We start from the raw sequence: 14,080 nt of genomic DNA on the forward strand, positions 1-14,080 counted from the left end.
GTTATGGCAAGAGTATATTCCACATAAGGGACTTTGTTGAGGGAAACACCCCTGCATTCGTCGGATTATTATTCAGAAATTCTGCGGAAACATCCGATGTCTATATAAACACCAGTATTCATTAAATCACGTGTGAGGAATTCTCAGTTTCCTAGTTGCTGTGATTTTGATCCTTTTACAGAAACGAGAACATCTTAATTCAAAAGATAGAACTATCACATGTTAGAATTACACCTTATAATATCCACGTACTCTGCTACAAATATTGTTCCCCAAGAAATAAAAAGGTAGTAAAAATTAGGTAACTGGTGTACTTTGAAAGTAGTTGAAATTGGATGCCTCGTTTCTCACGCATATGTGAAACCCAGACGTCTGAGTATAGGTTTAAAAGTTTGCTACCATTTTATTGGAGTGTTATGAATGTGCTATAATTTCCGAACCGAAATTGGATGTAAATTTCGTCACACACCCTCAGAAACATATAAAGAGTTTGTGTCACATAGAACGGATGTTGTGTTTGGTGAACAAGGTGGTAGTTTCATTCTCATAAGCTACTGTAACGTGTGGAACTCCATATAAGTTAACCTAGTTAGGTGAATATAGGTCAGGAGCTGGAAAAAGATTTCCTACATTCGAATGTTAACAGCGCCGTATTCCAGACGACCAAGAGGCCAGAAACGAGGTAGTTATAGAATTAATATTTACGTGTAAAATGGTGTAGTCTGAATTCTTATAAACGGTTCCACATTGTTCCCAAAACTGCAACTGGCTGATGAGCATTGCCCCATTTCTTCGAGGTTACTGCTCTTTTCATTGGGATACCGCTCTGTGCGTTCCGTTTAAGTGAATTTTGTGAATCAATTAATGATGTGCATCTCAGCAAACATACCAATATTTTGTGTCACTCAGTATCATCGCTGTATTCGATGTAAACTGTAAAGGAATCAGATCAACACGTGTGCTATTCTTGTTGTCCACATACAATAAAAAGTGTTGATAATGAATGCTACAGCCTTCTATTCTGATTGATGTACATTTTCGTCGAATCAGGTATCGTTCCTAAATGTATGATGTGCCACTGGTTCCTCCAGACTCGTAGTTGAAAACGTCCTCTGTATAACAGTGCATCATGTGCTCTGTGACACTTGGGCGCCAGGATTTTGTCAGCAATTTGCTGATATCTGTGGAGAGTCACAGGACACAGCATGGTCTCTGGCAGTGGTTGTGGCGGCGGTGGCGGCATTTCGCTGTCTGGCACACCAGCTGCCTGGCAGCCATGTAATACTGGTTTTGGACGACTCTAAGCTCCACGACGCGTGCGGGTGACACTCTCCCGTTTGTTGTCTTTGTTCTAATGAAATGACATTGTTCCAACCCTATTCCTACTAAACGTTGATAGTGACAACCATGCAGGCTGCATCAGCGAGCTATTCAGTTTCGAAGTTAAGCCAAGTGCTCTAGTTCTCATAACCATCTGGCTTCCCATCAAATGCTGCTCTATATTTCTGACAACCAGCGGCCTTCCAATCATTTAAACTGACGGTGAGTAGATGTCGAATTTCTCGCAATTTTCTGAAATTTCCTGCCATTTTAAAATGAGGAAAAATTAGCTGTTCGGTTTGAAATGTAAAGTACCTCGGCTAAATTGTTTAAACTCTGGTGTTACTCTAGTGAGAAGAAGGAACTGACTTAACTTTAACACCAGAGAGAGATCGTTGAAACATAGCCTGAGTAGACTTACGGCAAGTTAGATGCAAATTAAGCGTGCCATTGCTTAAACTCTGATATCAGAGAGGAATGGTTTAAACATAGCACTAGGGCTCAGCGTATAAGAAGTGATGTATGTGACACCAGTGAATCTGAATTACAGTAACAGGATGATGTATTATTTATGTGTTGGATATTTTGAATTTAACAACGACCTAGCATCAATGGTACCAACTGTTCCAGACAGATCACCAAAGTTAAGCGCTGTCAGGCTGGGCTAACACTTGGATGGGTGACCATCCCGTCTGCTGAGCGCTGTTGGCAAGCGGGGTGCACTCAGCTCGTGTGAGGTAAACTGAAATACGGCCCGGAGAGCGGTGTGCTGACCACATGCCCCTCCATATCCGCATCCAGTGACGCCTGTGGGCTGAGGATAAAACGGCGGAGGGTCGGTACCGTTGGGCCTTCCAAGGCCTGTTCGGACGGAGTATGGTTTAGTTTATTTTGAATTTCCTGAAGAACTTAAACTTAGGATGACAGTTCTTTAAAGAGTGACATTGGCGTGGAGAATCCAGAAATTCTTCACAGCTATAAATAGCCTTTCCAGTTTCCCTTTGTCTCAAGGGAGTGACATCATCGGAAAAACCATCTTGAATTCTGTATGTAGCACAAGAGCCTAATTGCACCGACATGACACTGCACCAATTTGAATTCTGTACTTAAAACAACAGCCCTACTTCCACAGTGATGTCAGGGGAAAACCCAGTGGCCATACTGGATTCGATGTTTAGTAAAAGTGACCTACTTTGACTAACATTACAATGTGCTGTCTTAGATTTCCCACCAATTTACTGGACAACAGGCGTACTTCCACAGTGACATCCCGGGAAAACCCATTTTGGGTTTTGGAATTTTCTTCTAATTTATACTTACGATTGTAAACGTATTGGGCACAGCATCGAATACAATGAACAGTAATAAAATTTTATATACAACGGTCTTGATAGAGTAAAAACACTTTTATTCATGTGTGGTGACTTGTTTTTATCTGATGTGGATCATCTTTTTAGAGTAAAACATAATACAGGGAAACATGTAATATAATAAACATGAAGTTACTAAATTACTCTGTGCTATATTCAGTAATAACGTGTGTAGGCGATGGCATAGAGCGGGAACGGTGGATACCACCCACTGCTGTTGACTGCTATGTGGCGGCTTGTTTAAAATTTCTGCTTTTCCTGCCTGATTAAGAGACTAGTTTAGCTCCAGGATATTTTACCCGTGAGGATACTATCCTTCTTAAGACTTACAGTAGAGTTTCATGATCTTGGAAAATATAAATAATATCGTTTTTACTTCCCTTTGACCGTTATCAGTACCCACATAATAAGGTCATGCATGTTAAAGTAATAAGAACAAATAAGCTAATCACTAGAGCAGGGGTGTTCAAAATTTTAGCTTTCCTGGGCCACACTGGAAGAAGACAAGCATTTTTTGACGAAGTATAATACACTTAACAAACACAAACACACACACACACACACACACACAGAGAGAGAGAGAGAGAGAGAGAGAGAGAGAGAGAGAGAGATGGTCAGAGACATATAGTTAACACCTTTAATAATTCAGTATTTATTAATTCATGATTGTTTATTCTAAAAATGCAAGATGGAATGAATTTGACAATTGATATATGAAATTTCATTCATAAATCTATATAGAACTCTAAACAATCCTCTTGGACGAACATCCGCAACTGAGCATTATACTATAGGTGGAAAATACCGCTTCAGTCGTAAATTTCTTTTATTATCACGACCGGTTACGGGCTGTCATGAGCCCATCCTCCGGTGTCGCAACTGTGATGTGGCCCCCGAGCACCGCGGTGGACGTGTACTAGGCCCGGTTTGCTACCATAGGTAGAGGCTTATGAGAGCCCGAAACCGGTCGTAATAGTAAAAGAAATTCACAACTGAAGCGGTATTTTCAACCTCTAGTGTATGTAACTTTTTCTACCAATCGTGTGAGAGCTACTCGCCTCAGGAAGACATTGATACTTGCTTCGGGCTGCATGCGGTAAGCTAGCTGCGGTTTGGACACCCTGATCTGGACTGTTGAGCCTACAACTTCTGAAAAGTCTCCTGATCCTCTTTTAAGTTATTTAGGCCTCCCTATAGACACTCCTCCATAACTACGTTAAGGTTGCCTGTACTGTTGAGGCATTTAAGGCACCAGAGTCAGGAAACGTTCGTGGTTCTCCCTATGAGCTTAAAATAGATTGCATCTGCCTCAGTAACTTGAATTTAACTGTTAATTTCACACATGGATATTATCATTAATGTCATATCGTTAGGTGTAACTTCGTTCTGTAATTACCATAGGGAAAATGTAATGTCCGTTGTTAGTACTAAACATATTTTTTCTCAGTCCACTTCCGATGAAGCAGAAAGCTTAGCACATGCATGGCCTCTCTTTGGCGTAGATTCTCTCCTTTCTATGACAAAACGGCGGAATTAGGCTCACAGTGCTCTGCTGTTCGTCCCTCTAATAAGATTATCCTCCATAGGCAGCAAGTCAGTCGAAATACTCGTATGCGAAAGAAAGGATGAGAAATGTGTTGAAACAGGAATAGGTTGCATAGTTAAAACATAAAGCAAGGCTTTATCCTAAGGGAACACAAGAAAGCCGTTCTGTAAATTTATTGTAGGCTACGATATTCCTTTTGACACTGAACTACATCAGTTGGTTTCCATTGTCCTTTTATTAGTATTACAGTCTTGTCCCATGGTCTTGTAATTCTTTACTAGTTCTCACGGTATGAAATTAAATTCTTTCATTCACAGCCTAGACATTAACTCCATCGGCGTGCGAGTACGTAAAAATGATTAAATCATCTTTATCTACTTGTAATTAACATTTTTCTCATCTGTAAGCTCCAAAAGATGTTTACAATGCTTCTACTCCTCCAACCTCTACTCCTCCAACCTCTACTTCCTCCTCGAATCTCTCCTCTTTCAATAACATTGCTTCACGCCTCCTTGTCCAGTTAACTGGCAATAGCTCTTCGACTTGGATTCAAAATTTGATCAGAATAACAGTACTGATACAGTTTTCTTGCATTCGCTTAAACATATAACACTGATGAATGGACCTCAAAATATTTTAAAGACAGGCTGTTCTGCGTCCAGTAGGTGCTACACAGTAAATCATCTTCGCGAGAGTGATCGTTAATGATCGTTCAAAATCTTTTAATTGGTTGTTTAGTTATTTGTTCCAACGGTCTAATTCACGATAAACGCTCTGATGTGGAACGTGTCAACACTACAAATATACAACACTTACAAACAACTAACTAAAAAAAGTAATATTTATATGGCTTCATGATGAATATTTACAGCTTTTTTTAATGTGACTTATTATCTCTACTCAAGAACTCTTCTATAGTATAGAAGAAGTTGTTAAGGAGAAAGCTCTTTAATCTACATTTGAAAAAATCTGCTGTTGTTGGGCAGTTTATTTCCATGGGTAGATCGCCAAAGGATTTAATAGCTGCGTGCCAAACCTAGATTCGTTACAGGGTAGTACAGACCACTTTTCTGTCCATTGCTGTGCTGGTGACTATATCTGTTACTCTCAAACTTAGACGGACTGTTGATAACAGATTTCATAAGTGATTAACTGTGATTATGGTTAATATTCTATACTAGCTAAAGAGATATTTGCAAGCTCGTCATGTGTGAACTCCACAAATAACTGTAATTACTTTCTTTTGTGGAATGAATACGTTTTGCCTAATCAGTGAGCTACCCCAGAAAAGTATCCCATAAGACGTCAGTGAATGAAAATATACAGTCTATATTAAGTTAGTGATTTTTGTATCAACGCTTCAAGCTTGGGTCTGGATTTAAAACAATCATTAACTTCCAGTTCTACACTTTGAATCAGTCTCATAGTTGCTGGTTCAAACGGCTCTGACCACTATGGGACTTAACATCGGAGGTCATCAGTCCCCTAGAACTTAGAACTACTTGAACCTAACTCACCTAAGGACATCACACACATCCATGCCAGAAGCAGGATTCGAACCTGCGACCGCAGCGGTCGCGCGGTTCCAGACTGAAGCCCCTAGAACCCCTCGGCCACACCGGACGGCCTCATAGTTGCTCTTTGGCGTTGAAGACACACAATGATTACTTATGCATTTGTGATTTTTGGCTGACAACGGTATATGAAGTTCAAAAGCTCTCAAATATTGACATACAAGTGTAGGACAACTTTACACAAATGTCCGTTAGCAAAATCACGCATACTGCACTGTAATTTAAATTTTATAATCTGTCTTGAATTTTCTAGACTTTTACATTCATACGATTCTTTCATAACACTGCAATATTCACAAGGTACTATTGCATAATACGAGTCCAAAAACATATGTTATAGCTATTTTAGCACTTACATATTAAATGTATGCTTGAGGAAGCAAAGGTTTGGTACATTTTATAATTAGCTAACTGTTTACAAATTACAATGATCATACAAATGGTGTCAGAATAGCAGTAGGAATATTTAATTATCTTTTCTTCATTTACTTTCATCTTACAGACATTTTACTGTATACCATGTAAGACAGAGAAGCATTAGTTGTAAATTAGACGATTATATACATCAAACATTAAAATCTGTACCAACAAACACTAGCATTATTTACACCACAAATGACGTAGTGCCCTTATTCAACAATACTCAAGACTCAGCTAAAAAATTATTACTGGCAATTCGGAATTTCACAGTTGCCACGTCAAGAAACTTCGAAATCTTCTTTCACTGCGAATTATTAATTTCTGTCAGACCAAAAAAATTTATTATGAAAATTGTTTGAGGAATAACAGACATTCAATTCAAAGCTCCGTAATACTGACTTATATTCTCAAGGTTATGGAATTGTTTGTTATTTCACTTTCCGAAAGGAACCATTTTATTGGATTACTAAATTTTCAAAATTTGTTAAACGGTGTATCGTTCACTGAACTTTTTTATTTGCTGTTGCAGGTTCGTCAAGCATTTGGAGAAGACAATGAGTTCCATAGTAATGACACAATTCAGCTTCAGCGTCCTCGTCACGTGTGTGTCATTGTTTCAAGCAACATACGTAAGATCTTCGTTTTAAAATGTTGAAAACACAATTTAATGTTATTGTGTGGAGGTATATGTCAGTATGTCTATACATGGACTGGTTGCTAATTCAGACATGAATGTTGTGTGTTCGTGGGACCAGATGAAATAGTAACTGATGATTGACTTCTTTCTAAGGAATAGCAAAGTTAACGTGTGTCCTTCTGCACTTCTCATTTCACTATCATAGCAGTTGTAAATTGAAGTACACTCCTGGAAATTGAAATAAGAACACCGTGAATTCATTGTCCCAGGAAGGGGAAACTTTATTGACACATTCCTGGGGTCAGATACATCACATGATCACACTGACAGAACCACAGGCACATAGACACAGGCAACAGAGCATGCACAATGTCGGCTCTAGTACAGTGTACATCCACCTTTCGCAGCAATGCAGGCTGCTATTCTCCCATGGAGACGATCGTAGAGATGCTGGATGTAGTCCTGTGGAACGGCTTGCCATGCCATTTCCACCTGGTGCCTCAGTTGGACCAGCGTTCGTGCTGGACGTGCAGACCGCGTGACACGACGCTTCATCCAGTCCCAAACATGCTCAATGGGGGACAGATCCGGAGATCTTGCTGGCCAGGGTAGTTGACTTACACCTTCTAGAGTACGTTGGGTGGCACGGGATACATGCGGACGTGCATTGTCCTGTTGGAACAGCAAGTTCCCTTGCCGTTCTAGGAATGGTAGAACGATGGGTTCGATGACGGTTTGGATGTACCGTGCACTATTCAGTGTCCCCTCGACGATCACCAGTGGTGTACGGCCAGTGTAGGAGATCGCTCCCCACACCATGATGCCGGGTGTTGGCCCTGTGTGCCTCGGTCGTATGCAGTCCTGATTGTGGCGCTCACCTGCACGGCGCCAAACACGCATACGACCATCATTGGCACCAAGGCAGAAGCGACTCTCATCGCTGAAGACGACACGTCTCCATTCGTCCCTCCATTGACGCCTGTCGCGACACCACTGGAGGCGGGCTGCACGATGTTGGGGCGTGAGCGGAAGACGGCCTAACGGTGTGCGGGACCGTAGCCCAGCTTCATGGAGACGGTTGCGAATGGTCCTCGCCGATACCCCAGGAGCAACAGTGTCCCTAATTTGCTGGGAAGTGGCGGTGCGGTCCCCTACGGCACTGCGTAGGATCCTACGGTCTTGGCGTGCATCCGTGCGTCGCTGCGGTCCGGTCCCAGGTCGACGGGCACGTGCACCTTCCGCCGACCACTGGCGACAACATCGATGTACTGTGGAGACCTCACGCCCCACGTGTTGAGCAATTCGGCGGTACGTCCACCCGCATGCCCACTATACGCCCTCGCTCAAAGTCCGTCAACTGCACATACGGTTCACGTCCACGCTGTCGCGGCATGCTACCAGTGTTAAAGACTGCGATGGAGCTCCGTATGCCACGGCAAACTGGCTGACACTGACGGCGGCGGTGCACAAATGCTGCGCAGCTAGCGCCATTCGACGGCCAACACCGCGGTTCCTGGTGTGTCCGCTGTGCCGTGCGTGTGATCATTGCTTGTACAGCCCTCTCGCAGTGTCCGGAGCAAGTATGGTGGGTCTGACACACCGGTGTCAATGTGTTCTTTTTTCCATTTCCAGGAGTGTATAATAAATTTATATTTGAATTTCATTTGCGTTGATTTATTCCCATGTAACCAGTTCTGACATGTTGTGAAGAAGCAGTTATGGCCTTCGATAAAAAACAGGCGATAGAGACACTTGCTGGGCTACATTACGGTCTAACCAGGGCTCTCCTAAAGTCGCCACAAGGTTCTACAGACACTGGGAACCGTTTCCTCCACCGTACGCGCGCTGGGTGAAGTGATGCTGTCATAGCCTATAGTGCTATCATTTTAGAGTAGATCAAGAAGGTTTTTGCCGTAAATATAATATTACAAACAAACAGAATGTATTCGGTAAACATTTTGTGCAAAGATTCCTAGATACAAGAAAAAAATTACCTTTCCAGTAGATTGTATTCTCGCCCTGTTTAGTGGAGGTGCGTGAATGGCTCTAGAAAGACGTAATTCGGCAGTAATGTGTATTGCGCATGAAGTAAGTGGTCTATGTGCACATTTAATAATAACTGTCACCAGTAATCTGTTATCGAATAATCTCTTTTCATACATTTTTGTATAAACCTGTCCAGAGTACCCAACATCAGTTTAAAATCTAAGCTTATTAGTTTCAACTTGTTTAGAATGGAAAAGCCTGCAGATCGGATTAAAGGAAGACGTCAAAGCAGTTCAAAGACATGCTGCCAGACTTGTTATTGATGGGTTCGGCCAACACTTAATTTTGGAAGGGATGCTTCTTGGATCCAAATATTGACACTGGAGGGAAGACATTCTTTTCACGAAAGACTGCAGAGAAAAATCAGAGAACCAGAATTTGCGGCTGACTACAGGACGATTCCACTGGCGCCAAAGTACATTTCTCCTAAGTACCGCGAAATAAGGTAAAACATAATAGGACTCATAGGGAGGTGGAGAGACAGCCATTTTTCCAATGCTTCACATACGAGTGGAACAGGAGACGGAATGACTAGTAACGTTATGAGGTACCCTCCACTATGCACCGTATGGTGTCTTGTGGAGCACGTATGTGTAGGTGTACATGTGGATGATGTACAGGAACTGACGGGCATCAGAGAACAGGTGTTGTTGGCAGGGAACGTGAACACGGAAACTGATCTCGGTTTTAACCTCGTGAATGTCAGTAAGTAGAGGTTGTGGCAGATTGTCGATGGAGATCCTCCCTTGTTGGTAATCGACCCTCAGGAGTCTACCTTGGAGGACTAAAGACACTGCTTACTTTGAGCTGCACCCAGATAACGGCCCAGCTGGGTTGTAACGTGCCAATGCCGAAGAACCAGACATGATGATGGTGAAATAAAAGAGAGGTGGGCTCTGCAACCGAATACATGACTGACGACCTCCAAATCTCTGTTCGTGAGATAAGCTCCTGGATGATACTGCTGCTGGTGCTAGGTATTTGTCCCAGAAACCTGAAAGATGACAATATTTGTGTGGCGTGGCGTGAGAGGAGGGTTGCCAACGGTAAGGTTATCCTGCCGACTGGCTTTTACATAGCCGACCAGAAGGCAAAAACTGCAAGAGATCATAAGCCTCACCTGGCAGAGAAACTCAGAGTATGAGATCAGAAGACGAACCACGTGCAGAACATCGTGAAAACGCAGAAGGCTTCTCCCAGACTAGATAGCAGGAAAGAGATTAGTGTATGAAGACAAAGAAAAGCCATTAGCTTCGGCTAGTTCCTCTGAGCAGCAATTTCCAACTCGCTTTTTCGATGACGAACTGCAAGAGGCGATAGATGTCGGACGAGTGACTCAACTGAGCAACATTAGATTAGAAAAAAATTTTGTCGAGTTTCCTATCATCTTGTATGTGCCTGTATCATTCACTTACTGAACAATAAGTCTTCAGGTCTTGACAAGAGCCTAATTTGAATCCCTGAGCTTAAGTACTGATCTCCTTCCATTGTCTCATATCTAGCCATCTTCCAAAACCAAAGCCTTTCCTTAATCTACATCAATACAGGTTGGTAATAGGAAATTCAGCATAGCAGAACATTCCCAACGTTGAGAAGGTCTGCGACAGGTTCTGTCATCGTGGCTTAATTTATGAACTGTCCAATTTACACAGTCCTGAACATACGATCCACATGATCTACTGTTGTTTGAAAGTACCCTGTGCAGTACGGCAAACATGTCTTACCATTAGGAGTTCTGTGTCTGGAGTTCCATGAAATGTTGTACGCTCACTACACCAATTACGTCAAAGTTTATTTTTGTGTTGAATTAACCATTTTGAGGTTTCATTTTACAAATGTTCAAATGTGTGTGAAATCTTATGGGACTTCACTGCTAAGGTCATCAGTCCCTAAGCTTACACCCTGCAGCGTCTAAGACCGCTCGGATAATCCCGCGCGGCAGGTTTCATTTTATTGATACACTCTGGAGTACACTCTTCATCGCTGCTTATTATAAGCATGTCGCATACAGAATGCAATGTGAAGACATATTGCCATTATATTAGGATATGTGACAAGAAAAAGAAGAAAAGGAGAAACAGAGGAACAAAGATTGTGAGACTGGAAGGAAAAGAGAAGTCATCAAGTAAAATTATGCACTAAGCACCATTTATTCACTGATAGCACTAAGTTTAAGGCATATGAAAAATTGTTGTATTCTAGGAAGGGACCTGGGATGTCAGAAAATTTGACATACATTTTATAGTGAAACAACACCAGCTCTTTATTATTATTGAGTGCTGTTGACACGAGATTCTCACAATGGACTTCTAACCAACTGCATGCCTATGGAGGATGGTCTCAGTTGTGCGACTGGGTTTGTAATTTCGTGTCAGGAAGGTCACAGTTCGTAATCACTGACAGAAGGTCACCGAGTGAAAAGGGAGTGATACTTGGCGTTCCTCAAGGAAGTGTTACAGACCCTCTGCTTTTACTAATCTGTATAAACGATAAAGGAGACGCTCTGAGCGGTAGTCACAGATCGTTTGCAGATGATACAGTCGTTTTCCGTGTAACTGAAAGGAGCCTGTTTCAGCTCCCTATCATATAATTTTTAGCTGTAGTACCTAACTTACTTTCAATTAATCCAGAAGATTCCTTTTATGATATTTGTTTTACATATTTCATAGCTGGTAGGAGGACTGCATAAGGAACCATCTCACGACTGACTTTTATTTTTGTGTTGCTTATCAGCAGCTTGTCTTATGCATCTTTCCATAAACCTTATAGTGAATAAGCTTTGTAATATGTGGATTATTTGGATTAGCACATGAAACAGTAATTATCAAGGCAGTTGTTCTTATTCCTCCATGTAAAATGTTGTTAAATTTTCGTTGAGTCTTGTTTTCAAATCTGGCTTATCGTATGACGGGGCGGGGGTGGCAAAGTTCTTTCTCTTTTTAAGAGTTGCGATGGATGCTTCCACTGAGCGCTGACCAGTAACTCGTCCAGTATGTTAGTGGATTCGATGACAACGAGTTCCTGCGCCTTTGGCATCCTCCCGATGGACTCAGCACAGGCCGCCTCCCTGCCCACTCTTGAAATGTCGCACCGGAAAACGGCGTCTTAAGGTGGATTTCTCCTGCGTTGGCATGGTGCATAGTATGGGTTCTTACGAGTACACCTTACATGGCTTAATTACTCGATGGGCTCCTATATTCACTTAGTTTTTCAGTGTTAATGATCACTGTATTTATTAAATTAAACAACTAGAGGATTTAATGCCCTTTGGTATCGTGTGAATCGATTAGCAATTTAAGTCTGTTGTTTCCTGTTTATGGACTACGAGTAAAATTCAGATTTCCCATCCCATCAGTCAATTAATACCTAGTTCACTGAGTAAAACGAATACCTGGATCTAGTTTGTGCATACCGATTTTCATCGACGTTAATATGATTTTGTCAGGCTTGACTTTGAAGCTATGGTCCACCTACATTGGGATCATATTTTTGTAGGGTAAAGGTAAAGTTCGGCGTTGTGGCCCTGTAAGGGTCACTCGATCCCGACCAGCCACCCCGTGCCTGAGAATGGCGTCATCGGAATGGAGGGGCACGTGCTAACCGCACACCGCTCTCCCGGCCGTAGTCGGGTTTCTTCGCCTTTGAACCGCTAGTAATCCGTCGAGCAGCTCCCAAATTGGCCTCACGAGGCTGAGTATACACCACACCAGTCCTCCTACAAAGGGAAACTCTCTTGCAGTACCGGGAATCGAACCATGGTCCTCCGTTACGGAGGTGGTCCAACATCTTGACCCTAATCAATTTCATGCAGAATGAATAGTTGCAAGCTAGGTAAAGTGTGGGGCAGTTGGAATTTGTTGTAATTATTAGAACTTTTACCAAAGTGGTGTATTTGGTTTCTAGTTTTCTTCTGAGCCAGCTGTAGAAACACTGTTTGCTGGTGTGCCAACCCTATGTACCATCCTCCTATAGCTTCCTGTTAGCTAGTACAAATACTTGGATGTTGCGAGTGTCAGAGGTTATTGCATTCTCTACAGCATCCGTGTCCAATCGTCTCTGGATATTGATTCCTTGCTAATGAAACGAAGTTAAGAATGAGAAGATGTTAAACGTCCCCCTGCCCCGCCCCTGCAAGGAAACATTTCCGTAAGTTTATACTGTTATCTTCTTCTTTTTGGTAAACAATAAGTCAATCGAGAAAGATTCCACAGTACTAAGTGTGTCTTTCATGGTATACCGTTCACTTTCGTTTTTCCCTGTATTCTATCCAATCACTGAAAGTAAGAACACTGCTTGCAAAATGAATGTCAAGATTTTGATGAAGCCCATTCCCTGTGCCGTCGTGCTGAAGCTTCAAATTAGATTTCGCTGCCGTTTTGGAAAAAATTATTATTTCAAACATAAGTAAATTCTTTTAACGACTTCACACAACATTGTACACGGTGGAGTTGGGATACAGAGAGGAACATCTGCTCTTAATAGGAAGCACAGTAGCTTCCCAAAATCGATGGCATGTGGCAAATGGTGCATTCCGAAAAATAATAAACCAGATTTGAAAGGAAATCAGGGTGAGTAAGGGTAGGGATGTCTGTGGAACAAAAACTGATCGCTTTTATAGTACAGCCACCAGAAGATCAAAACCAATTTCCAATCGATTTAGGCAAGATACCTGTAAGGTGGAAAAAGTGGCAGTTGACTGTAAGTAATGGGAGGTGTGAGGACATCTAAAGCCATTAAATTTCGAATACAGGATGAATTACAAAAATTTAAAGGCTACCTGCAGAACTAAACACCTAGGGATTACAATTAAGAACAACTTAAAACTAACGAATGGCATCGAGAAATTTCAAGGAAGGTCAAGTAGTTCTGTTTATCGTGATATATGAACAGAGTATTTCCGACCTAATATGCTAGCTGGTTTGGCAATCATTAAAATGGTAATCATTAAAACAAAGTAGTTTTTCATTACAGCGCGATCTTGCCACGAAATTTCAATCAACAATCTCCTTCTCCGAATTCGAAAATATTTTGTTGACGCCCAGCTACAAAGGGAGAAATGATCATCGTAACAATGTAAGTGATTTAAGAGATGGTTTTTCCTGCGCGTTATCGGGAGTGGAAAGCTAGTGAAAAAGTCTGAGGATGATTCGCTGAACCCTCTTCCAGA

The 14,080-nt window shown here is 41.9% G+C and overlaps 1 protein-coding gene across 1 annotated transcript in view; it reads left to right on the forward strand.

The window, feature by feature from the left end:
• Positions 1–14,080, forward strand: part of LOC126204104 (odorant receptor Or2-like) — a 71,563-nt gene that overhangs the window by 20,100 nt on the left and 37,383 nt on the right. Inside the window, exon 2 of the mRNA XM_049938521.1 lies at positions 6,760–6,859. Within this exon, the coding sequence (XP_049794478.1) occupies positions 6,760–6,859 (100 nt within the window). The remainder of the gene's footprint in view (positions 1–6,759; positions 6,860–14,080) is intronic.

The sequence above is a fragment of the Schistocerca nitens genome, chromosome 9 (genome assembly GCF_023898315.1).
Source record: "Schistocerca nitens isolate TAMUIC-IGC-003100 chromosome 9, iqSchNite1.1, whole genome shotgun sequence".
NCBI classification, from domain to species: domain Eukaryota; kingdom Metazoa; phylum Arthropoda; class Insecta; order Orthoptera; family Acrididae; genus Schistocerca; species Schistocerca nitens.